Consider the following 25,885-nt stretch of genomic DNA (forward strand, 5'->3'; position numbering starts at 1 on the left):
TTTGGAATTAATATTGTGTGTGCGCGCCATGTTCTTTAGGCTGCCCATGCTCAGCCATAGCCCCATTATAGGCAGCACTCCTTCTCCAGGTAAGTGGATGTGGTTATACGCCTTTACATATTACACAGGACCCTACATCTCCAAGGTAAAAGACAAAGGGAGACACAATATATTTGGGAATGGGGATTTGTCAAGATGAGCATTTTAGATGCCAGTCTTGATCCCTGCGATGCTGGAGGAGGATGATCATAAATCTGATGGGACTGGTGGTTCTGCCCAGGCCGTGCCCCCTTTCAGGATATTCGCAAAGACGACATAAAGATGTCACGTGCAACATAAATGTTGTAAGATATTAATATACGTGCCTCTCTGAGTACAGCAGGGGGTCGGCTGGGAGTTGTAGTTCCACGATAGTAGGAGTACATAATAGAGAGAGGCGGAAAGCTCCAAAAATCTTGCAGTCCTTAAAGGGGCAGATGTGCAGATTCTTCCTCTACTGTTTTTATTTTTGATCACTTGTTTGTACATCACATACTCTCAGATGAAGGCGAGTCGAGTATATGGCGACTGTTAAAGGGATTCTACCATTAAAACCTTTTTTTTTTTTGTGTGTGTGTGTGTAGATAAGACGTCGGAGTAGGCTTTAGAAAGGCTATTCATCTCTTACCTTTAGACGTGTTCTCCGCTGCGCCGTTCCTTAGAAATACCGGTTTTTACAAGTATGAAAATGAGTTCTCTCACAGCGATGGGGACGGGCCAAAGCGCTCAAACAGCGATGGGGGCATCCCCACTGCTGCCACAGAAGTGTCTCCAACAACGCCTCCTTCTTCGTCCGCAACGTCATCTTCAGTGTTTTCTTCTGGCGCAGGCTCGTAACTTCTGGGCACAGGCCACGGGAAATTGGCCGCTTGCACAGTATTGTTAGCGGCCGTTTTCCCGTGGCCTGTGCCCTCTGCTCTAGGCCCGAGCACTAGAAGTTACGAGCCTGCGCCGGAAGAAGACATAGGAGGTGTTGCTGGAGACACTTATCTGGACGCCCCCATCGCTGCGAGAGAACTCATTTGCATACCGGTAAAAAACTGTATTTCTAAGGAACGGCGCTGCGGAGACCACGTCTAAATTTGAGACGAATAGCCTTTCTAAAGGCTATTCCGACGTCTTATCCACAAAAAAAAAAAAAGTTTTAATGGTAGAATCCCTTTAAGGTTTCATTAAGGCATTTTACAAAGTAAATAGTGGCCAAGGGGGGTCTCCTCCAGTTTTGATGAATGTGCCACAATATGTACAATGCAAAGGTCTATTCCACCAGTGTGTACAATCTACTTTATGCTTTGTTACAGGGTTTTGTCACTAATTGTGATGTTCTCTACGAGGACGTTTTACTGCTGTTCCTAATAAAGCAAATGGACCCTTTTGATGCTTCAATATACAGGGCGGCCATAATATAACCTCAGGTGTTTGGAGTCGTGTACAGGCTGACCCAATGGACGGAATTGCCTGAAAATTTATGTGTGTTCTAATCAAGGCATGGGGAAACGGATGGCATAAAAAAAAAAAAAAATTAATACGAAAACTCCCCACCAGGGAATAATGCGGCTCTGTACAGTGAGCGCGCAGCGCAAAACCCATCTGTCGATACTTGGGGATGTCCCATTTGGACCACCGACTAGCATGACTGTTCAATGTGGCCGCCATCATGCATGGTGAGCATGATCATCCTATGCAGAACGTGCTCGACGCTTGCGTGTAACATCTCTGGTGAGATGCTGCACACTTCCAACGTGATGCGGTCTTTGAGGTCAGGGAGGGTTTCGACATTCCCCCGATAAGTGTCCCCACAGCCAGAAATCACAAGGAGTTAGAGCCGGAGAGCGCTGTGGCCACACTGTAGGGAATGAGCGGCTCAAAATCCTGTCATCGGGAAAATGTGCACGAAGAGCGTTCTTCACAGGATTTGCGATGTGAGGAGGGGCTCCATCCTGCATGAAGGGGATCGTCTGCAGACACTGCCGATGTTGGAGTTGGGGAAGGACCACTGTTTCCAGCATTGTCCGGTACCTCGCTGCTGACGGAACAGGTGGCAACCACAGTTGGGCCCAAATCTTCGAAAAAGAACGGTCTGATCATGAACGATGAGGTGAACCCACACCAAACAGTCACCTTGGGCGAATGCAGCGGAACCCCCTCGAGCGCATGCGGGTTTTCGGTGGCCCATATGCGACAGTTCTGTGTGTTGACCGTTCCATTGAGGTAAAAATGCGCTTCGTCGCTCCACAGGATATTCCATGGCCAATTGGTATCCACTTATACTCTGGCCAGAAACATTAATGCAAATGTCATGTGGGTGTCATTGTCACGAGGAAGCAGTTGGTGATGATTTTTAGGGTTTTGTTTTTTTTCCATGCCATCAGTTTCCCCATGCCTTGATTAGCACACATACAAATTTTCAGGCAATTCTGTCCATTGGGTCAGCCTGCACACGACTCCAAACACCTGAGGTTATATTATGGCCACCCTGTATATTACTATAGCAGGTAATCCAGTGAAGGAAATAATCCTGAGAACATTTCACTCTGGAGGAAGTCTCCAGTGAGGACTGATCGTACGTTATGCTCGGTACAGGGCCTGATGGATCTGGCTATGACACCGAACAAGCCCTGCACTAGGTATAATAAAGCGTATCTGTCCTTCCTGGACATCTCCATTTTAATCTGGTATTTGGCAGAGCAGGGCTGCGCCTCTTCGGATCCAGTGATTCGGGTGGACCAGACTTGGTAACATCACAGCTGTTATGAAGTTAGTGGAGTGTCCGGTGGAGGATAATGTTCCAGCACGTTGCGGTGTCCTGTACAGAGGGCAGTCATACATGTAGACTGGATTGTCTCCTCCATCTGTGTGTACAAAGCCGGTGTCCACCTGGAGAGGGGAAAGATATTCTCTAAGTGACAGCTGCAGCTTTAAAGGAATTTTCGCATCAATTATTTTCATTCCAAAATTTCACATGATGCGGATACATATTATAAAGTAATTTACAGGCGGACATCCTGCTCAGTCTTGCTGCAGATTCAGTGGCGCTCCACTGAGCCTAAATCAGCATGGGAAAGCCATCGCAGAAAGTGGAGACCAAACTCAAATTCGCCCCCAAATTCCTGTTCACTTTCCGCATTGGTTTTGCAGGTTGGGTGATGCAGGCCACTGAATTTCTCAAAAAGCTGAGACTGGGTCATATCAAGGTGCCCTGCCTTGTACCCACGACTGCATCATTGTCACTTCACTTTTAACCCTTTGGTTTTGTTTCACAGAGTAAGACCACCTACCACATGTGGAATGAAGTGGATTTGAGGCAGTGGATAAAATCTCTCCCGCTGTTCACATTCCTCCAAGACCTGCGTATCCGGGTTCCACTGGGCACTGTCTAGGTAGAGTCCAAAAACCAGAACCCCTTCTTGAGGTGAAGAAGCTTCCTAGTATGTATATGAGGATTGTATGAGGCAGAATGTATGAATGTACAGAAGACTGTTAGTAACTAGATCTGCACCAGTGTACTCACCTGAAACACCACGTCACGGACGCCGAGGCTTCTGTCTGTGCCCCTCATGATACTCGTCGTAGGCTGAACTAGGTGTATGAAGGTGAGGGAGTCTACAGAGACACTTCTCATCCGTGCATGGTTCTGTAACACCGCAGTCAGGAAGCCTTGTGGAGACATAGTAGAAATATATAGACACATTCAAATTATAGACCATGACAGCAGAGCAACTATAAATAAAATACGAGGCAACAAAGCGCACACTAGAACAGCAGCCACATCAGCTAGTGTCACTTTTTAACTTATAAGTCTTACCTGCACTTTTGCCATTTATATACTACTAGACTAGATAGACATGACATCGGACCGTCATTGTAAGACCATTGTGTTGTACCGTCCAGTTTGTCTACTTAGTGTGGAATTTTGTGCTGATTTAATCCTATATTTCTGTAGTTGGAACTTATATTTTTCCATAAACTTCATTTATCTTCAATCTTGTGTTTGATCGCTGGAGATCTAAGTGCTAGGACCTCCATGGACCATGAGAAAGAAGGTCCCGGAGTCCCCTGTGTGAATAGAGCTGCAGTGCGCATGTACCACTACTGCTCAGTTTACTTCAGTAGTATGGACTTGCAGCCACGTTTGGTGCTCCATTAATTCCACAGTTGCGACCGAAGCGGTGGTTGTGCGTGCAAACTACTGCTGCTTTCACACTGAGGACTTTGGTATCTTCTTTAGGCTAAGGGCCCACGGGCAGAAATCGCATCGGGAACAGCAGTTGCATAAACGCATTGCAGTTCTTACCGCAGCACTTTGAAAAGAAAGTTCATGGAGTTTTCCTCCGCAGACTGTTACAATTATATCTATGGGAAAACCGCCGATGTTTCCGTAGATATAATTGACATCCTGTGATTTATTTATTTTTTTCCGCAAAGTGGGCATGGGATTCGTATGACTCCCATCCACTGTGCAAGTGCTGTACAACGCTGCGATTTTTCCCGCAGTGGCCAAATTGCGGTGTTTCCGGCCCATGGGCCCCCGGCCTTATTGTAATCACTGGGGGTCACATTGGTTGGATCCTTAAAGACTTGACACTTAATCCATATGTTAGGGAATAAGTGGGGGGAAAAAACCTCTTTAGATTAACGCCCCCCCCATTACAGACATGCAGCATTATTTTTTTTTAAAGATTTTTCTCTTTATCACCTTGTGGAAAGAAAAATGCTGGGAGCCAAAAGCTGCTCGGTTCTTCTGTGAGCGGTGTCATAGTCCCATCAAGGTTTTCAGCTGTGTGGGAAGTTTTAGATATTCCAGACCTATTTGTCTTCTTCTGGACACCCAGCTGGTCCCCGAACCTGAAGGAAATTGTGGTTAAAAGGTAAGCTGAGAAAGAAGACCCCTTTAGGCTCCGTTCCCATAGAGTAACGCGCCGCTCATTCAGACACGTAAACATTAGTGTTGAGCGAGTACTGTTCGGATCAGCCGATCCGAACAGCACGCACGCATGGAAATCAATGCACGCAGCCGGCACGCGGGGGGTTAAGCGGCCGGCTGCCGTCAAACCGGAAGCACCAGGTGCTTCCATTCATTTCAATGCGTGCGTGATGTTCGGATCGGCTGATCCGAACAGTACTCGCTCAGCTCTAGTAAACGAGTCAGAGTGAGCGCTGTAAAACGGAATCCCATTGACTTCAAGGGGTACCGTCTTACGCGCGCTACACATTGAAATCAATTTTTTTTCTTTTTCAGCGCCATTTTCCTCCGTGTGAACGGAGTCAACGCACAGAGTTTTTTTTATGCTTAAACGGGTTTTATTAAGGATTTTTCAATAAAAATACAACACAAGTAAAAAGAAGATAAGTCGAGCATCAATGAAAAAGCATATAAATCAGTAGACTGGGAGGCCAAAAAAGACCCCCCCTACATAAACAAAAAAAAAATGAAATCGCTCAACGAGGAGAAGAAAAGGGAATAAGAAAGGGACAAAAAGCAAACAAACAGACGGAGAGACCACAAACAGAACCATAACGGAAAGCGGAGGAAAGGGAAAGCAAGAAAGAAAAAAAGGGAAGAAAACAGACGGCCATGTTACACTCAAGCAAAGGCAGTAGAAAAAGCAGAGGATTCCTGGAACATAATCCAAGGACGCCATCGAAGCTCAAACTTGGGATAAGCGGGAGAATCCTCCGCCACCAAGGTCTCCATCTACTGTATAAGAAGGAACTCCTGGAGGAACTCAAGCAGGGAGGGTGGAGTGGGGCTGCGCCAGTGTCTAGGAATAACAGCCCTGGCGGCCGTGAGAAAATGTCTCAGGAGGTCCTCCTTAATCGCCGACAGCTTGCCAGGGATGACTGACAGAAGCGCCAGCTGAGGAGAAACAGTCACTGAACGCCCACTGACCGTGGAATACAATGAAAACACCGCGTCCCAGAAAGGCCGCAGAACATCACAATCCCACCAAATATGTAGCATAGTACCCCTAGCGGAACCACAGCGCCAACATAAATCTGAAACGGCAGGAAAAATCCTATGAAGAAGCACCGGACACCTATACCACCGGGACAGAATTTTAAAATTTCTCTCCTGAGCGCTGCACGGTAGGGCCATCTTATGAGAAAGCAGGAAGGATCTGTCCCAATCCGCAGATGACAGACTTACAGGAAGATCAGAATTCCAAGCAGCAACATAGGAGGGAAGTTCCGCAGAACGCACAGAGGTTTTTGGCAAGGATTTTGAAGAGGAAAAAAAATCTGCTTCAGGAATTAGGAAATGTTTTTTTTGTTTATTTTTTTTTTGAAGCTCCGGATTAGGCCCAATGAATAGGCCTCGTTGGGAGGAGGGAGTGTCTTCAGGCTGAATCGCGAGGCGAAACGGCCTGAAGAATGAGTGTCACTTTGGTTTTTTTTGAGAGCTGGGAGAAACGGCTCCTGGAATAAACTGACCGACTCCCATTGAAATCAATGGGAGCTGTCTTTTTGGTCAAGATATTGAGGCGGATATATGGCCTCAACATCCTGACCGAAAAACCCCGTGTGAACTTACCCTTAAGGTCAAATAACACAAGTCGTAGCTAGGGTGGAAGCAAAAGAGCTATAGAAGACTCTGAAGGGGGAGAGAGCATACGCTCTCCTCAGCATCAGTGTCGGTCAGCACAAGGAGATGCCTTATGGTACGAGATCTAGTAAGGGCAGCAGTATCCTGGACACACAGTCCTCACATCCAGCAGGTATTACTGGGAGAATCAAGTTTTCAACCTTTCATGATGGAACATTTACTGTTCGGCACCATCCTCTCACCTCTCCTTTGCACATGTGATGACTCGTCTGGACCAGGATGCAAAAAATTCCAGCCGTTGAACAAGGTCGTCAACCCATGAACCCAGCAGTTTACAGGATTCATACGAGCATTGCTGAAATACATGAGGCAGGAATTATTTAACTGGATCACCCTTACACATAGCCAATGTCCTGTGCTGGACAACAGATCAGCCTCTCACCTGCCACAGTGCGGGCACCTTCAGGCCGGCCAGAGCGTTGTATACGTCCTCTAACCCCTTATTCAGGATAAACTCTCCCCTGATAGCCTGCTGCACAGCACGGAGGGAGTTGTGGACAACAGACAGCAGGTGATTGAACCGGCCGATCTCCTGGTGCAGGACGGTCAGCAATGCAGAATTCAGCAGGGAGTCATAACCTGCAAACAAAAACCAGATGATGTATTCTGCTGCATGGTAATAGGCCCGTGTGTCAGGGTGCTTCTATAAAACTACAGCAGCCATGTTGTATATTGGATGATTATGTAGATAATCTGTTTTCCCTTAGTCCCAACAGCAGCACAATACGGGGTATTTTCCCCTGTGTGCTGGTAGGACGGGTGGAATTTTTAATTAGCCAAATTATTTACACATGGCTGGCCCCGTATTGTGCTGCTGGTGGGACGACAGGGAATAAGTTGTGTGTAGCCTTGTAGGATGAGCTGTAACCAATATTGGAATATCAGCTATTGAAATACTCAGGTCAGTTCTGTGATATTCCACTAGGTGTCAGTATTGCTACATGATGAGAAAATGTAAGTAGATTGTCAAAAAATAAAATAAAATCTACCTGACAAAAGCACCTCACCCCCAGCATGTATTATCTCCATCATAACTTTAAGACATGCGGTCACTGACTAGATCACATACAGGTAACCTGCTACCGTGTTAATGGAAACGTATACTTTAGGACATCTTATTAAATGGATAGGTCAAGTCACTCTAAAAGGGATGTGGAGGATCTGAAAACAGCTGATTTCTCCAAAACAGCACCACACTTGTCCACAGGTTGTGTGTGGTAGTGCACCTTAATCTCCGTTCATTGCAATAGACCTGAGCTACAATTTGTGATGGGCAAACCTTGCGAGATTCGTTTTCTCCACACAATTTGGAAGTTGAAATAATGATTCTTGGGTGTGGTGAACCCCAAATATCTCAGGTCCGGCCTGGCCCTAAATTTTTTGTAAAATTGGTAATGAACCCAGCCAGTTTGTTCTCTGGCAGTGACACTAGGCACATGGATACCAGTCTAGCACACACTGCGTACCTTTAGTTGTTTTCACAAGTGTTTCCCAGGCAGGATCTGTCAGTAGGTTAGAGAGCGTACGCTGGTCATGTGACTCGCCAGCTGCGCCCTCCGGAGACGTCTTCCCTTCCACAGTCACTGGCAGTTTGGTGAGGATGTTGGTGATCACCTCCTGGACCATCTGGTCCTCACTGTATTCACCTCTGCAGAGCATTGCACATTATGGTCATCAGGATGATTGTATTTTTGGGGTTCTTTTTAGGATAATTTAGTTATGGTGCAAAACGTGTCCGCCTCCATTGTGACCACCAACCTGCTTGTGGCATGACCGGCGCTTATTCTAGACTGCATGTTCACGATGGTATCCAGGAAGGCGTGCGCCTGGGATGTCAGGTACGCTCTCTCAGCATTGGGGTGCATGCCGAAGATTTCTGGGTTGTCATTGTCAGGGAGCGAATTGACGTAGTCTGTGCAGTCCTGTATTGTGGCCTCTTCTGACAAAAGATGATACACCTAAAACACAAGCACAAGTTGTCACTTTATCAACTGAAATTTCCAAGTGTGTTCCTCAATTTCGGACCTTATAACTGAGGTTACCTCCATTATCTTGGGTTTTCAGAAAAAAAAAAATAAAAAAAAATGTTTGCATCAAAAATGAAAAGAAGTGGAGATGCCGGGGATTGAACCCGGGGCCTCATACATGCAAAGCATGCGCTCTACCACTGAGCTACATCCCCTACTGGTGTGTGCTGGGATCAGACTGGAAGGGATCTATGCTCTATGGAGGATAACACTGCAGACAGCACCACCTGCTGGACACATGTGAGAAGAGTTAACCCTTCAGCTACCTGCAAAACTTTATATTTGAATTCAGAGTTTGTTTTGTTTTTTTTCTATTTTTGCAAGTTGGTAATGAGCTGTAATTTTTTTTAATGAGCTATCCAGGGTCTGAAGGAGACTGACCCTTGACCCCGCATACCAGGTGCACTGCCGGAAACAGCCCTGCTCCTATTCAAGTGAATGGGAGCCACCACTACAGTGTACGGACAGGAGCCTGTATACAGTATATGGAGCTCCATACATTATAATGGTGGTGGTTCATATCCTCCCCATTCACTTAAATAGGCGCAGAGCTGCTATCAGCTGTATACCTAGTATATGGTTAATGGTGTCCGAAACCCCTGATCAGCACAGCCCCATCGATAGAGATGAGTCAGGTGATCCTAACCTATGGTCTTTCCCCCCCTGTGCATTGCCAAAATATCACTGTTTTGGTCAATATGCAAATGAGCATGGAGTTGCTCTTAGGGTAAGTTCACACGGCAGAAACCTATTCTGCCGGGTGGCTTTTTCGTGTGGCTAGCCACAATGGCATGCCATCAGCATCCCGTCGCAGCATCCCGCTCCTGATTAGGGACAGATGAATGGGCCTAATCAGGAGTGTGTCTTGAGTCGTGACACTGTGCATGACTCAACCGCGTGAAGATAGGGATAGCTAGCTGAAAAAAAAAAATGTGAGTGATTCCCATTGAAACGAATGGGAAACATTTTTGCAGGCAGATCTTGAGGTGGATTCCGTCTCAAAATCCACCTGCAAAAAACTTTGTGTGAACATACCCTAAAGAGGTAAGTGGCCGCACCCACACTGCACACCCTCAATACCATCACAACATATGAAAGAATGTGAATTTAAGAAATCCTCTGACGTGCGGCTCACCTTATCGGCAGAGAAGGAGTAATCCTCCTGCAGCACAGCGGGGGTGTAGAAACTGTCCAAGATACTTAGCAGACAGCGGCGGTCCCAGAAGTCGGTCACTCGGCCTCCGTACACCACCTCGCCTGTTAGGTAACGGAGAGCCGGCCATGGGATCTCTCTGTGGTTATCTGTAAGCATCTCCAACATCTGCACCGAGACCTGGACACACAAGGCCACATATACATTATATAGGCGAGTACAGATAGTAATTTGCAGGTTTTAATACAGCAAGGAGTAAACCATATCAGATCTAACATGTAAGGATCATCAGCTGTAACCAGACGCACCTCCAAGTCGGAGAGGGTGAAATCGTAGGGAATGTTCCACCCCAGAGCGCCATACTTCCTTCTCTCATTTATCACAGCATTGAACAGGCATAGACTGAACAGAAGCCTCTTCCAGGCCGGTCGGCCATCTTCCTTCTCGAAGATCTTCTCTGTGATCAGCCCGCTGCCACTGCTGTCAAACGTCTGAAGTAATTGCCCTTTCAGTCCCATAGGGGGCTCCACTGCCATCTACCAGAAAAGACAGAAACAGCTATAGAAAACTAGCACACTTGGAGACAATACCAAAGGGGCCCGACAGATCGAGCAATTGGTTTTCTTCAGGATCCATCTCCATGATCAGATTCTCACCTTGAAACCCTTCTGCAGAATAGAAACTGGAAACGATTCCTCAGACTTGGAGCTAAACCACAGCCTGAACTGGGGATCCATGGCTCCGGCCTGCTGCTCGAATCTGAAATAACCAGGAGGTACAGAAATAGTACACGGTTACTTACAGTTAGGGCCAGAAATATTTGGACAGTGACACAATTTTCGCGAGTTGGGCTCTGCATGCCACCACATTGGTTTTGAAATGAAACCTCTACAACAGAATTCAAGTGCAGATTGTAACGTTTAATTTGAAGGGTTGAACAAAAATATCTGATAGAAAATGTAGGAATTGTACACATTTCTTTACAAACACTCCACATTTTAGGAGCTCAAAAGTAATTGGACAAATAAACATAACCCAAACAAAATATTTTTATTTTCAATATTTTGTTGCGAATCCTTTGGAGGCAATCACTGCCTTAAGTCTGGAACCCATGGACATCACCAAACGCTGGGTTTCCTCCTTCTTAATGCTTTGCCAGGTCTTTACAGCCGCAGCCTTCAGGTCTTGCTTGTTTGTGGGTCTTTCCGCCTTAAGTCTGGATTTGAGCAAGTGAAATGCATGCTCAATTGGGTTAAGATCTGGAGATTGACTTGGCCATTGCAGAATGTTCCACTTTTTTGCACTCATGAACTCCTGGGTAGCTTTGGCTGTATGCTTGGGGTCATTGTCCATCTGTACTATGAAGCGCCGTCCGATCAACTTGGCAGCATTTGGCTGAATCTGGGCTGAAAGTATATCCCGGTACACTTCAGAATTCATCCAGCTACTCTTGTCTGCTGTTATGTCATCAATAAACACAAGTGACCCAGTGCCATTGAAAGCCATGCATGCCCATGCCATCACGTTGCCTCCACCATGTTTTACAGAGGATGTGGTGTGCCTTGGATCATGTGCCGTTCCCTTTCTTCTCCAAACTTTTTTCTTCCCATCATTCTGGTACAGGTTGATCTTTGTCTCATCTGTCCATAGAATACTTTTCCAGAACTGAGCTGGCTTCTTGAGGTGTTTTTCAGCAAATGTAACTCTGGCCTGTCTATTTTTGGAATTGATGAATGGTTTGCATCTAGATGTGAACCCTTTGTATTTACTTTCATGGAGTCTTCTCTTTACTGTTGACTTAGAGACAGATACACCTACTTCACTGAGAGTGTTCTGGACTTCAGTTGATGTTGTGAACGGGTTCTTCTTGACCAAAGAAAGTATGCGGCGATCATCCACCACTGTTGTCATCCGTGGACGCCCAGGCCTTTTTGAGTTCCCAAGCTCACCAGTCAATTCCTTTTTTCTTAGAATGTACCCGACTGTTGATTTTGCTACTCCAAGCATGTCTGCTATCTCTCTGATGGATTTTTTCTTTTTTTTCAGCCTCAGGATGTTCTGCTTCACCTCAATTGAGAGTTCCTTTGACCACATGTTGTCTGGTCACAGCAACAGCTTCCAAATGCAAAACCACACACCTGGAATCAACCCCAGACCTTTTAACTACTTCATTGATTACAGGTTTACGAGGGAGACGCCTTCAGAGTTAATTGCAGCCCTTAGAGTCCATTGTCCAATTACTTTTGGTCCCTTGAAAAAGAGGAGGCTATGCATTACAGAGCTATGATTCCTAAACCCTTTCTCCGATTTGGATGTGGAAACTCTCATATTGCAGCTGGGAGTGTGCACTTTCAGCCCATATTATATATATAATTGTATTTCTGAACATGTTTTAGTAAACAGCTAAAATAACAAAACTTGTGTCACTGTCCAAATATTTCTGGCCCTAACTGTATATCTGGTGCAACGTTACCAGCAGCGCCTGGTCTTACCCGTCTACAATTTCTCTCAGCCTGGGCATGAAGGAGGCGGCAAGATGGCAGTTCTGTAGGAAGACCCAATGTCCTTTCAGTCTTCTGGCTTTAGTAATCAGCTCTTCTGCCTTCACCCCCTGACCACGACCCAGGGAGATCATGTCTAGATGTAAGGCGCTACCATGGGTCTCCAGTGCTAGGCGCTCCAGCTGACTGGTGGGGTCACTACCTATGTGTAACACATAGAATATGAGGGCGTGGAAGTCCCTGCAGGACACTAGAGAGAGGCCCAGTGGGCCAAAATCATGACAGAATATGGACAGATGCAGTGTGAAGGAAACTGGATAGTTGGAGAAGAAAGGATGGGGCAAGCACACAATAAAGGGGGCATTCACACGGAGTAAAGTGGCGCTGATTCTGCCACGATAACTCGCAACAGAATCAGCGCTGATAAAAAGCCTCCCATTGATTTCAATGTGTTCCGCACGGAAAACAGAGCCTATTGAAGTCAATGAGAGTGTTTTTATCAGCGCTGATTCTGCTGCGAATTATCGTGATAGAATCAGCGCCACGTTACTCCATCTGAATGCCCCCAAATACTTGCACAGAGCTGCAAAACAGGTCGGTGCCATTTAGGCCAAGGCCCGATATAGTGGGCCACAAAACTAGCTCAGAATAAAATAGCCAAATCTGGCAACCTGGACCACGGAAAATGGACAAAGCAGTTGTGGCTTACCCGAAGAGAGGATAAAGATGAGGGGTGAGGAGGGACCGGACTCATCCAGCGCCTGTTTCAGGTTCATTGGCCGACTATGAATGTATTCTGCACCCATCTTCTCAGATATAAACTTTCGGATGCCGCTGATCAAACATTCAGGACGCAAGACTTTTATCTGAAGAAGTAAAGGAATGGCATCACTAATTTTTACCTATAAACATGTCTCCTGCTTTAGCCCTATAATAAGCAGATACAACAGCTCTGAACATAAATAATACTCCATTATATGGCCAAATATTACCAGCACATTTCCGGCAGTTAAAGATGGTGCCGGTCACTCGCAGTCAGAGAATTAAAGGGGTGGCAGAGAATGACAAAAACAAAGCTGCTTTATTTTGGAAACACCATCAACCCTGTACAGGTAGTGCCTGGTCCTGCAGCTCAGATACATTGTAGTAAGTGGGGCAGAGTTACAAAGCCGCACCCAAACCAGTAACAGTGGAAAGTAACAGGATGCACAAAATTTGCTCGTAGTCTGTAATCATAGCGACACCGAAATCTACGGAGATGCTGTTACAAAATGTTGCAAATACTTGAAATGGTTCATATAAGAAAAGATCAGTCCAGGACATCTGACTGGTCTTACTGGTTTTCTTCATGTTACCACTTGGCCTGCATATACCCGGTCTACCAATAAGTATTTGGCCCCTGTGGTAGAATAGAAAAACAACGTTTCTTCATACACAATAGTTGGTAGACCCAGCAGACGCTTCCTTACGGATGGTATTGATGGACACAATACTCCTGGATGCCTGGTGACACTCCTGGTGTATGTGAGCCATCGGTGGGGTGCAGCTTCTCTGGCCAGCACCCGTCGGTCTCTACCAATTTCGGGGGTCTGCCAACTCAGGGCACATTCTGACAATCACTGTTCACCTTCCACTTCCTAATCACATAGGCCAATGTCGATTTTGGGTAATTCAGTTTGCTTGCTGTGTCCCTTAAGGATTGACCATTTCTATGGTACCCCACAATTACCCCCTTTCTCAAAATCGGACAACTCTGCACATCGTGGCATCTTGCATGTGACTAATGCCAATATGGTTTCCTATTTAACGACGGAACGCGTTACTTACATCACGAGCGCAGATATCTTCATTTGCATGGGTGTCCAAATACTTCTAGGTAGACAGTGTATAGAGGACCACACTAACCATACAATAATGATCTCTGTCTGCAGGAATTAATGGTCAGAGAAGATCATGGAGAGCAATAAATAATGTAATACTTTTACCAATAGAAGTTTCTGGAATGAAGTGAGCGTCTCCCAGTGAAATGAAGCAGCAGGTTGCGAGATGTCTGGGCCAGTAACATGTCCTGGATGTATCTGGTGATCTGCTTCTGTGGAATATGGAATAATACATGGAGTAGTCAGGTGGAATCTATCTCGTATCTACTGTAACAGTGGTCCCTTGACTTTCACAGGGAATACATTCCAAGGCCGCCCGCGAAAGTCAAATTTCCGCGAAGTGGAGATGCTGTGTTTAATCTCATGTTAGAGGATGTCCTGCAATACTGTTCATATCTAAAATAGTCTACGTACAGTACAGTATATGAAATGATATGGGTACTCAGCATAGAAGAAGATACACAAAACTTTTGTGATGATATTGATGAGCGGCCGCGGGAAAACCCATGGAGTATCCTTCCATTAATATTAAAACCCGTGGTATAGCCCTTCCGTGAAGGTCGGACCCGCAAACGTCAAGGGAGCACTCTATCTATCTATGTCATCTACAGTATCTCCTTATCTATCTAATATCTATCTCATATCTATCTGGAAAAATCTAACCACCTCACCTTCCTCTGACAGCAGGTCGGGGCTCCTGTACGCTTTGCTGAGATAACCATACAGGTCCCTGACGTCTCTGAATTCTCTCCACTGCTCTTTGTTAGTAGACAAGGAATCACATAGAGTTGAGAACGGCTCCATGTATTGGCTCATGTATTGGCACTGCCGCCACATGGTATCTGACAGCCCCTCAGGAATCCCACCGCCAGGCACCTCATCCTTGGCACCTGGCGAAACAAAACAATTCTCATTATAATATGAGTAGGGGTAGTTATACAGTATAGGTAGACGTGGATGGTCATCTGTATACACATAATGTTCCTTTATAAATGTGTTTGCATCACGGAAGCAGACGTGACATCACAACTTGATTTCAGTCTCGTAAGCTACTATGTCATCACTAATGTGTCCATGACGGGTGACATGCAGTGACCCCACAGACGTGTTATCACTCAGGTAAGCTGTCACATTGTGGATCTACTTAGAGAACATTCACATGTTGGGCCTGCGCAGTTACCATCATCTCCTGCGACGATTCTCTTCTTCATTACATTGCTCAGCAGCAGCGAGTGCAGGAAGAATTCCCATTCTGATTCTGGTAGAAATCCCAGGATCGCCGATTCCTCCTGGTTACTGCTGTTTTTCATTATATTTATGGTCAGCATGAAAGAGAAGCAAAGCCTGTGCTCTGTGAGGAGAGCCGTGGAGACAATCTGACCAGAAACACAAAATGTTATCACTGGAGAGAGCACTAGAACTTCTTCATACTAGATACTTTTTAGACATTAAATCATCCCTCCAGTTATAAACAGCTTTACTTACAGGTGAATATAAGAAAGATTGTAATATATCTTATTGAAGAAATCAGGTTTCCTTCTCCCCTTATTTTTATTTATTATTTTTTAATGTAGATGGTGAGCCCCATATAGGGATCACAATGTACTTTTTTTTCCTATCAGTATGTCTTTGTAGTATGGGAGGAAATCCACGCAAACATGGGTTGAACATACAAACTCCTTGCAGATGTTGTTCCTGGCAAGATTCGAACCCAGGACTCCAGAGTTGCAAGGCTGCTGTGCTAATCACTGAGCCACCATGTTGCCCCTCCTTCTCCCCTTATTAAGCTGTTCTCCTGCTCCTTATCTTTATACTGACTGCTGGCTTATATTATATTCATATTCACCTTACACATATAACTCTATGGAGCGGGGAGGGGCTGAGTAGGATTCTCCTGTGGGACACTTAATTGATTCATTTCCTCATTCTGTGCACTAGCAGCCTCTTATTTACAACCTAGCAGTTGCAATAATTTGAGGGCCATTTCTAGCTGCCTCCTCTCTTCTTAGACTAATATGGAGAGAGTAGCTGCCTGGAAACTGCAGGAGAAAACAGATTTATTTAATATCCACATTACAAAGTTTTATATTCACCTGCACTATTTATTTATGGAAGTTGTTATAACTGGACGTACACTTTAAGAAAATGTATTGGTTGAAAAGAGGTTTTGTTTTATAAATATGTATTGTTTTCTGAATATATATATTTTTTATATTTTTAGAACTTCGGCTCCTGTCTCTCTCTTCTCAGGCTCACAATGCTTCCTGCTGGCTACATAGTAGAGGGACATGCTGTGAAGAGGCAGATAGGAGCGGGTTACAGCATTGTGCTGTAGTGCTATATAGCGCTCAGTGACTGCAGGCAGTAGGTAAGTGAATAACAATATCACTATGCGGATGATGTATATAGTTCAGGAACAGTAGAACCAGTATATTTATATACATCCTTATTACCTTGTATACATTTCTGGTTAAATTGTTACAGATATCATACAGGTGTGTCTGGATATCTTCTCTCTGGTCTCTCTCCTGCTCCTCGTCTCTCTCTTTTCTCTGGATATCTTCTTGTCGCCCACTCTCCTGCTCCTTGTCTCTCTCTTTTCTCTGGATATCTTCTCTCTGGCCGCTCTCCTGCTCCTCGTCTCTCTCTTTTCTCTGGATATCTTCTTGTCGCCAACTCTCCTGCTCCTTGTCTCTCTCTTTTCTCTGGATATCTTCTCTCTGGCTTCTCTCCTGCTCCTCGTCTCTCTCTTTTCTCTGGATATCTTCTCTCTGGCTTCTCTCCTGCTCCTCGTCTCTCTCTTTTCTCTGGATATCCTTTCTCTGGCCTCTCTCCTGCTCCTCGTCTCTCTCTTTTCTCTGGATATCCTTTCTCTGGCCTCTCTCCTGCTCCTCGTCTCTCTCTTTTCTCTGGATATCTTCTTGTCGCCAACTCTCCTGCTCCTTGTCTCTCTCTTTTCTCTGGATATCTTCTCTCTGGCTTCTCTCCTGCTCCTCATCTCTCTCTTTTCTCTGGATATCCTTTCTCTGGCCTCTCTCCTGCTCCTCGTCTCTCTCTTTTCTCTGGATATCTTCTCTCTGGCTTCTCTCCTGCTCCTCGTCTCTCTCTTTTCTCTGGATATCCTTTCTCTGGCCTCTCTCCTGCTCCTCGTCTCTCTCTTTTCTCTGGATATCTTCTCTCTGGCCTCTCTCCTGCTCCCCGTCTCTCTCTTTTCTCTGGATATCTTCTCTCTGGCCTCTCTCCTGCTCCCCGTCTCTCTCTTTTCTCTGGATATTTTCTCTCTGGTCGCTTTCCTGTTCCTTGTTTTTCTCTTGTCTCTGGATGTCTTCCCGCCGGCCGCTCTCCTGCTCCTCGTCTCTCTCTTTTCTCTGGATATCCTCTCTCCGGCCGCTCACCTCCTGCTCCTCCTTATCTCTCTTTTTCTGTCTGCTGAGAGGCCGGATTATTCCAGGAGAAGAAGTCAAAGGGATCTGAGATTGGGAAGATACTGACAATTTCATAACTTGCACAAAGACTTGATGGAACCATTGTAGTGAGAACTGATACATGTAGTTCAGGTGAATGAGGTCGGCCACTACAAAATACAGAATGGCTCCTCGTTGCGCCACAGGGAGGTAGATGCCACGAGCCGCTTCAAGGCTTGCCTCTGTCTTCTCAGAATCTTTCATTCTTTTGGAGACATCTTTGGCTGTGATTTTGGATTTTTGCAGGGTGTTGATGAGATCTTCATCATCAAGTAAATGCCCTAAATATTAATGGTTACAAATTATCTTATGACATCAGGTCAGGTTAATAAACTGCACCCCCACACACACTTAGCACCTCCAATTTTGGAGGACTCAACCTATCCATGGATTACATGGGTGGTTTTTTGATTTCAGTTAAAGCCCTGTAATACTTAATGTGACCTGTCGAGGCACTGCAGGCAAACTGAACAGATTCCCCCACAGATTACAGCTGATCACAGACAGAAATTGTATAAAAAGGACAACCCCTTTAAAAAAAAAAAATCACCTTCAGTTTTTTGCAGTAAAGTGAGTGACTGCTCCTCCAGACCTCGCAGCATACTCAGATCTGCCATTATACTCTCCAGTATTTGGGATCTTTTTGCCTCTAGATGTGGCTGTTCGTGGGTGACGACGCTGCTCAGGAGTTGGTCTTGTATCCCTTTAAACGTCACAGTGAAGTTTATCAGCGTGACCGAGATGCAAACCGCTGGTAGGAAATGTGGATTTGGGTTCTGGGTGGACATATACAGCCTGAAAGTAGAGAGGGTTACATGTGGATACTTAGGTGCTGATGGATGATAATACGGGGCATATTTGGTGAGAGGCCCCTTTCTTGTGGCAAACATGTGCCATAACCACTGACAGTTGTCTGACATGAGTTATAATGGAAATCTATGTCTGTTCCTACATGACACTGATTTCCATTTTGGCACAGAGTTGTCCTCTCTGGAGACCATTCCTAAATCCCTTATTCCCTACATTAGTCGAGGACTTTATTAAGACTGGTGTCTTAATAAATTTGCCCCAATATGACTGAGCTGAATAATTCTTACCTAAAATTCTTGTTATACTCAATTTCAGCATCTCCTAAACGTATGATGTCTTGTCCTGCCCGCCGATGAATTTCTCTACTAAGGACAGGCTTCAGACTGGGATCCATATCTTCAAGAACATCCTATAAAAGTAATGCAACAGTGACATAAACATTCAGACAATCTGCAGCAGCCACTATTATCCCAGTGGGGGTACCTGTATTACCTGTATGAGGATGGGCTCTCCAAGGCGTATGGCGGTTTCCAGGGTTTTCATGTAACCAGGGTCGGAGGCTTGGACCTGCCGTAATTTACCACCTTCCATCTGGTAGATCCACTTATATGCCTGACCGTGAGGATCAATCAGGAGGGGCCAGCGCTGCCCATTCTTCACTAATATGGCGTTCTCTATGGAGTAGGGATCAGGGGGTAACCCTTCACTGTGCCAGCGTCTCACCTGGAGAAGTAATAAAATAAGTCTATATATTTTCCTATTTATACTGAGGTTTCTCTCTAATTTTAGTATAAGTGGAGCAATTCTGAGACTGAATGCTGCGAGAGAGGAGAGGGAGCAGCTCACCCAGATAGCTGGCATGGAAAGCGAGAGTATACTTTTTCTTATGAGTTACACATAAAGCTTGAAGCACCTGAGCCCCAATAACAGGGCCCCCCACCCAACTTAGAACAATACCTCGCTTTCCGCAACCATAGCGTGGATAAATGAGTAATCTTCTGACATTGGGATGTGATATTTTTCACAGCACTCCAACCACTGCCCCATTAGTTGTGCCCGATATTCAGACGTGAACACCCCGCAATACACAATGAACGCAGCAGAAACCAGGACGTCACCGATGATTCCTTTCAGCCGCTTCTCCAGCCCCTCTACTGACTCTTTCCATCGTACCTGTGACATATCATATAGAATTCGAAATAATAAATCAAGAGTATACGTACCATAGAGACCTTCAAGGTAGTAGCTATGGGGCCCCTGGAGAGGTATAGGGCCCCATTGGCTATGTAATATACACTTATATACTGCACCTTCTCCTCATCCAGAGCTGTAATCAGCACGGAGGCCCTTGCCAGGCGTTTAGTGGTCAGCTGTTTGCGGAACGCCAAGTGATCTTTCTCAGCGACGCTGTCATTGTATTGGTTTTGGAGTCGGCGTTGATGCTCTTCAACCTAAATATCATAAAAACATCTTATAATGTGGACATAGAAAGTGTAACTGGCGCTGGTCATTTCATCCATAGATTTTAGGTAGCATGTCCTCAGAATCTCTCAGTAGTGCAGCCTCAGACAGTGGGCCGGTAACTTTGAGCGATTGTATTACAGCACAGATATATAGTTTCCACAATATTAATGTACAGTAAAGGGCCTTTCACAATATCCTGCTGGTGGGTCTACGTTAATAGTAATTCCAGCAGTCGGTTCTGCTCTATCCAGCCGTCTGTGTCCCCGGGATAATCTTCCTGTCACCTTTGCAATAATAAGAACCTGGCATGCTAGTACCTGTGAAGGTATTCTGACACTACGTTCTGTCTGATTCTCCGTTTACTGACCGTGACCTGTCTTCTGACTCCGGTGTACGACCTCTGCCTGCCCCTGACCTGTGACCCCCAGCTGCCTGTCCCTGACCTGTGAACTTCAGCTGCCTGTCCTGACCGTTTGGCCCTTTTATCACCTGGCACACTTGCCACAGTCCTCCAGCCCATACTTGACCTCGCTTTTGCCTGACCCTCTGTTCCTTTGCACTGGCATCTTTATGGCCTTAAGCCAGCTACCACCTATACTGGGACCACCCCAAGAGGTAGCGACCTTGTAGTCTCTGACATCAAAATCCAGGTTCCTTTATAGGGGTTAAAGGGTGAATACCGGGGAGGAGACAACACCCTAGGGAGTGGTCCTAAGTCAAACCAGTTCAGTGGCAGAGTCCAAAACCGGCTGCCCATAACAATAATGAATAGAAGTATACTAGACATTGGGTTTTATTAGAGCTCCACAGGTTACAGCTATAATATATATAATCTTTATTACCATAGACAGGCTACGCTGTTTCTGCTTCAGTCTCTCTTGAGCCAGCTTTAGGGCGTCTTGGGCGTCTGCCACACGCTCTTGTTTTGGTACCACCATCTACACAAAGCAGAAGAGAGTCATACAGGTGTCAATGACAGAAGTATCCACATCTATATTGTAATCCCCCCATAGATAACTTATGGGATCACAAGGCAACAGCATACAGAGGGCACCCACTAGATATGTAATCCGGAATACTGACCTTCTGAACCTCATGATAGTGCTCAAGAGCCAGGACCCACTGACACAGAGAACGGCATGCGGTAGACACAGCCCCCACCTTCTGTGGGTTAAAATCTGGAATGCTGGAATATTTCTTTAAATTCTGAAAGACCTATAAAAACAAGTATTTATAGAGTTATATATCGCTGTAATAATACATCTAATGCTGGGTTCACACTAGCGTTCGGCAGTCCGTTTTCAGGTTTCTGTCTTCTGCATGAAACCTGTCATGCCGAGTCTGGCCGTGAGCGCCAGTGATCGTTTTATGTGGCAAAACTGTTTGTTTTTTTTTTTAAAAAAAAACCGGACAGGAAACGGAAACCTGCAGAATGGAGTACGGGCGCAGATGTGAATGAGCCCTAAGAGAAAAAAACAATTTTACCAACAGTATTGATATAAACAGCCTAATGTTTTCTAACCATAGGAGGCAGTATTATAGTAGTTATATTCTTGTACATAGGAGTAGTATTATAGTAGTTATATTCTTGTACATAGGAGTAGTATTATAGTAGTTATATTCTTGTACATAGGAGCAGTATTATAGTAGTTATATTCTTGTACATAGGAGTAGTATTATAGTAGTTATATTCTTGTACATAGGGGCAGTATTATAGTAGTTATATTCTTGTACATAGGAGTAGTATTATAGTAGTTATATTCTTGTACATAGGAGCAGTATTATAGTAGTTATATTCTAGTACATAGGAGCAGTATTATAGTAGTTATATTCTTGTACATAGGAGCAGTATTATAGTAGTTATATTCTTGTACATAGGGGAAGTATTATTGTAGTTATATTCTTGTACATAGGAGCAGTATTATAGTAGTTATATTCTTGTACATAGGAGCAGTAGTATAGTAGTTATATTCTTGTACATAGGAGCAGTAGTATAGTAGTTATATTCTTCTACATAGGAGCAGTATTATAGTAGTTATATTCTTGTACATAGGAGCAGTATTATAGTAGTAATATTCTTGTACATAGGAGTAGTATTATAGTAGTTATATTCTTGTACATAGGAGCAGTATTATAGTAGTTATATTCTTGTACATGGGAGTAGTATTATAGTAGTTATATTCTTGTACATAGGGGGCAGTATTATAGTAGTAATATTCTTGTACATAGGAGTAGTATTATAGTAGTTATATTCTTGTACATAGGAGCAGTATTATAGTAGTTATATTCTTGTACATAGGAGCAGTATTATAGTAGTTATATTCTTGTACATAGGAGCAGTATTATAGTAGTTATATTCTTGTACATAGGAGCAGTATTATAGTAGTTATATTCTTGTACATAGGGGAAGTATTATTGTAGTTATATTCTTGTACATAGGAGCAGTATTATAGTAGTTATATTCTTGTACATAGGGGAAGTATTATTGTAGTTATATTCTTGTACATAGGAGGTAGTATTATAGTAGTTATATTCTTGTACATAGGAGTAGTATTATAGTAGTTATATTCTTGTACATAGGAGTAGTATTATAGTAGTTATATTCATGTACATAGGGGTAGTAATATAGTACTGTAGTTATATTCTTTGCTGATACCTTCTCTGGAATACTGTCCTTATCTAAATTGACTAGTTTTCTAAGGAATCCTGAGTCTCCAAGGAGCAGTTTGGCTGTGGGCCAGTCAGGCTTCTGTTGCAGCAGCACACACACTGCATTCATCACGGTCAGTACCAGGAATGGCGGGTGAGTGTATACTCTGCAAAATAAAAACAAATTCACAACGCACATAGTATAAATGTGCATCATTGAGCAAACAATGATGATTGACACCGGTTCTTGTTCTCAAGTTTGTTATTCTTACTTTACTTCAGAGATGTCAGCTTTATCCAGAGAATCGAGGGCGGACACAGCATCCTCCAATGCAGGCAGAACATCACTTAGCTCCTGCTGGGCTTGCTGCAGGTAAACATACAAAACAAAAATTCACTAGCAGAATAATGAGCGCAGCTCTGGAGTATAATACAGGATGTAACTCAGTATCAGTACAGAATAAGTAATGTAATGTATGTACACAGTGACTGTACCAGCATAATAGTGAGCGCAGCTCTGGAGTATAATACAGGATGTAACTCAGGATCAGTACAGGATAAGTAATGTAATGTATGTACACAGTGACTGTACCAGCAGAATAGTGAGCGCAGCTCTGGAGTATAATACAGGATGTAACTCAGGATCAGTACAGGATAAGTAATGTAATGTATGTACACAGTAGCAGCACGGTGGCTCAAAAGGTTAGCACTGCAGCGCTGGAGTCCTCGGTTCGCATCCTGCCAAGGGCAACAGCTGCAAGGAGTTTATATGTGTTTGTGTGGGTTTCCTCCGGGTACTCTGGTTTCCTCCCACACACCAAAGACATACTCCCTATATGGGACAGTGACTGACGATATCTGTAAAGCGCTGCGGAATATGATGGCGCTATATAAGTAAGCATAATAAATAATAATACACAGTGACTGTACCAGCAGAACAGTGAGCACAGCTCTGGAGTATAATACAGGATGTAACTCAGGATTAGTATTGTATTCGGTCTCCATATTCAGTCCTGGAGATACATTCTCATTCTTTGAAGCCTTGTCTAGTATACTTTCTATACTTTGAGGTGAATTTTACCATATTAAATATAAAACTAGTCACCTCAGCATATTCCTCTACAATCCTGGTCTCTTGCGCCATCACCTCCTCCTCTTGCTGTACAATGGCTCGGACCTGCTCCACCACCACAGAGTCTTTCTGCAGTTTTACCATTAGTTCTTCTATCTCCTATAATAAGAGGCAGAAAACAAGCCATTTATTATAACTTTGTAGGTCTGTGAGAACCTGTTCCTATCCATCTGTATCACTGTCCTGCTTACCTTTGATTTCTGCTCTATCTGTGGCCCCAGCGTGACCAGTTCTTGTTGCATGATCTCAATAGAAGATGTTGCCTCCAGAAGCTTTGAGAGCCCAGTGGAGAAGCGATCCCTGACAGAATACACATGAAGAGAAACCGAATGGTCAAGATATGACAGACCATAATAGGTTGATGAGCCCCCAAGTTTTAGAATGCATGGGGTACAAAACTTAGCTGTATGATATTGTCTGAATACACATGTTTGCACACAGAATCTATGTGTAGCTTCTTAAGGACTAGGTAGGGTTCACTTTACTGGCAGTACTTAGCTGTACCCTGTACTCCAAAAGCCACGTACTGCTCCTACAGTCACCATCTTCTATCATCATCTTGATTTTAGGTCCAAATTCTGAGTTAATTTTCTTAATCTGCTTCTTTTTAGCAGCACCACTAGAAGATGCTGATATATTTCAATGCGCTTGTCAGGAATCTAAATATTCATGGTCCTACTTATCTACCCAGCAGTCGTTATTCTTTCCCATACAGCGCTGCTGGGGAAGATTCTGTACGGCATTGGCATTTGCTCCATGACTGTAGGTTTAAGGTTGCTTTGTCTACCAGTCAAATTTTGGCCAGGTCTGTTCGGCTAATCAGAAGTTTCAGATTCAGGGGTTGACTTCAGCATCCAATCCAGAGCAGAGGCGGGGGTATAACCTGACACTTTCCTTACTCAGTTGCATGTGATTACATTAGTTTTCAGGCTCTGTGTTCTCAAAACTTACTTCCAGTCCCTTTCCCTGTTTTCATCTAATTATTTTGATCACTCAATTGATGATCTGGCTTTGTCTGTGACCTCCTGGACATGACCATGGACTGGAATCTGACATCTTCTGCTTTTCTTTTAGCTATTCTTGTACTCCTCTGTTTTTTGACCCTGGCTTGTGTATTATTCTCTGCCTACAGCAGTATTTCTGGTCTGTCCTTAGCTTGAAAGTGTACCTGTTTTCTGGCACCTAGTTCTGGGCTTACAACTTTGGTTCCCAAGCCAAAAAGTTCATCCTACCTTGTGGTGGCTCTGCTAACTACCTCAGGGTAGCCTTAAATTTGGCAATCCGGAGTAGCTTTGGATTACAGGTAGCTTATTTACCTGCCATCTTCTGGGCATGTGAATTACCTCTGAGTATTGGGAAACTGCTTAACTGGCAATTACATTAACTTTAGGGAATTGTTTTAGTAGTTGTTCCAGAACAGTGCTATTGACTGTCTATGTAAATCGGGATGACATGGGATGCCACAGGGCAGTCCTGAGAACCTTTGTTAGGCCCACGGCTGTCCTCTGACATGCTAACCATGACACACTCCCATGCCGGGGTCACTACTCACTTCAGCACTGTAGATGAGTCGAATGGTATTAAAAGGTTAAATTTTTAGCAAAGAATTTTGGACTTATTTATATAGAATAGACATAGACAGTCATATAAGTTTCAGGTTCACACAAGGCAGGATTTGATGCTTTTTTTTTTTTTTTTTTTTTTTTTTTTTTTGGGGGGGGGGGGGGGGGGTTCCTATAAAACCGGACATGGGTCCAGTATGTACAGAGTAAGACTTCTCACTTGGTTTTTACCTGTCCTCCATGAGCTTTTGTCTCTTCATCTGCAGGATGTGTGAGAAGGTGTCTATAAAGCTGAGGTAGCTCTGAGGTGTGACGTAATAGCGCCTTCGGGTCTCCTCCTGGTACTGCGCTGCTTTGCTGGAAACGCTTTCGTGAATAGCGACACAAACCTGCGCAACGTCACCCTGCGAATACACAGATAACATAACATGTACGAAGTGAGAGGGTGAGGCATTTTTATACAAATATCCTCCGAAAAATAGGTGTTAAAGGATGACCCCATACAGGCGTAATCTGTGAGAGAATCATCATATACTCAATTTCCCTGCAGCGCCTCCACAGGGGAGATGAAGTATTACATGGTGCCCATTAGGATCAGTG

At 44.4% G+C, this 25,885-nt stretch overlaps 1 protein-coding gene and 1 non-coding gene across 2 annotated transcripts in view; both read right to left on the reverse strand.

Annotated features, from left to right (window-relative positions):
* Positions 1-2,608: 2,608 nt before the first annotated feature.
* DNAH14 (dynein axonemal heavy chain 14) overlaps positions 2,609-25,885 on the reverse strand; it is a 121,132-nt gene continuing 97,855 nt past the window's right edge. The window contains exons 57-86 of the mRNA XM_075267083.1: positions 25,517-25,689; positions 23,915-24,023; positions 23,697-23,822; positions 22,864-22,958; positions 22,599-22,758; positions 21,026-21,157; positions 20,785-20,880; positions 19,789-19,929; positions 19,436-19,651; positions 18,971-19,201; positions 18,766-18,887; positions 18,219-18,463; positions 17,600-17,949; positions 16,658-16,732; positions 15,382-15,580; positions 14,876-15,142; positions 14,310-14,410; positions 13,034-13,190; positions 12,316-12,526; positions 10,480-10,582; positions 10,132-10,359; positions 9,806-10,003; positions 8,402-8,601; positions 8,110-8,291; positions 7,026-7,222; positions 6,826-6,938; positions 4,736-4,884; positions 3,551-3,696; positions 3,318-3,464; positions 2,609-2,916 (exon numbers count right to left, since the gene is read on the reverse strand). Of these exons, the coding sequence (XP_075123184.1) occupies positions 2,707-2,916; positions 3,318-3,464; positions 3,551-3,696; positions 4,736-4,884; positions 6,826-6,938; positions 7,026-7,222; positions 8,110-8,291; positions 8,402-8,601; positions 9,806-10,003; positions 10,132-10,359; positions 10,480-10,582; positions 12,316-12,526; positions 13,034-13,190; positions 14,310-14,410; positions 14,876-15,142; positions 15,382-15,580; positions 16,658-16,732; positions 17,600-17,949; positions 18,219-18,463; positions 18,766-18,887; positions 18,971-19,201; positions 19,436-19,651; positions 19,789-19,929; positions 20,785-20,880; positions 21,026-21,157; positions 22,599-22,758; positions 22,864-22,958; positions 23,697-23,822; positions 23,915-24,023; positions 25,517-25,689 (5,079 nt within the window). The 3' untranslated portion in view covers positions 2,609-2,706. The remainder of the gene's footprint in view (positions 2,917-3,317; positions 3,465-3,550; positions 3,697-4,735; positions 4,885-6,825; positions 6,939-7,025; positions 7,223-8,109; positions 8,292-8,401; positions 8,602-9,805; positions 10,004-10,131; positions 10,360-10,479; positions 10,583-12,315; positions 12,527-13,033; positions 13,191-14,309; positions 14,411-14,875; positions 15,143-15,381; positions 15,581-16,657; positions 16,733-17,599; positions 17,950-18,218; positions 18,464-18,765; positions 18,888-18,970; positions 19,202-19,435; positions 19,652-19,788; positions 19,930-20,784; positions 20,881-21,025; positions 21,158-22,598; positions 22,759-22,863; positions 22,959-23,696; positions 23,823-23,914; positions 24,024-25,516; positions 25,690-25,885) is intronic.
* On the reverse strand, positions 8,754-8,825 carry TRNAA-UGC (transfer RNA alanine (anticodon UGC)). Its single transcript has one exon. It is a non-coding gene; the product is annotated as a tRNA-Ala (tRNA).

This window comes from Leptodactylus fuscus, chromosome 3 (assembly GCF_031893055.1).
Source record: "Leptodactylus fuscus isolate aLepFus1 chromosome 3, aLepFus1.hap2, whole genome shotgun sequence".
NCBI classification, from domain to species: Eukaryota; Metazoa; Chordata; class Amphibia; order Anura; family Leptodactylidae; genus Leptodactylus; species Leptodactylus fuscus.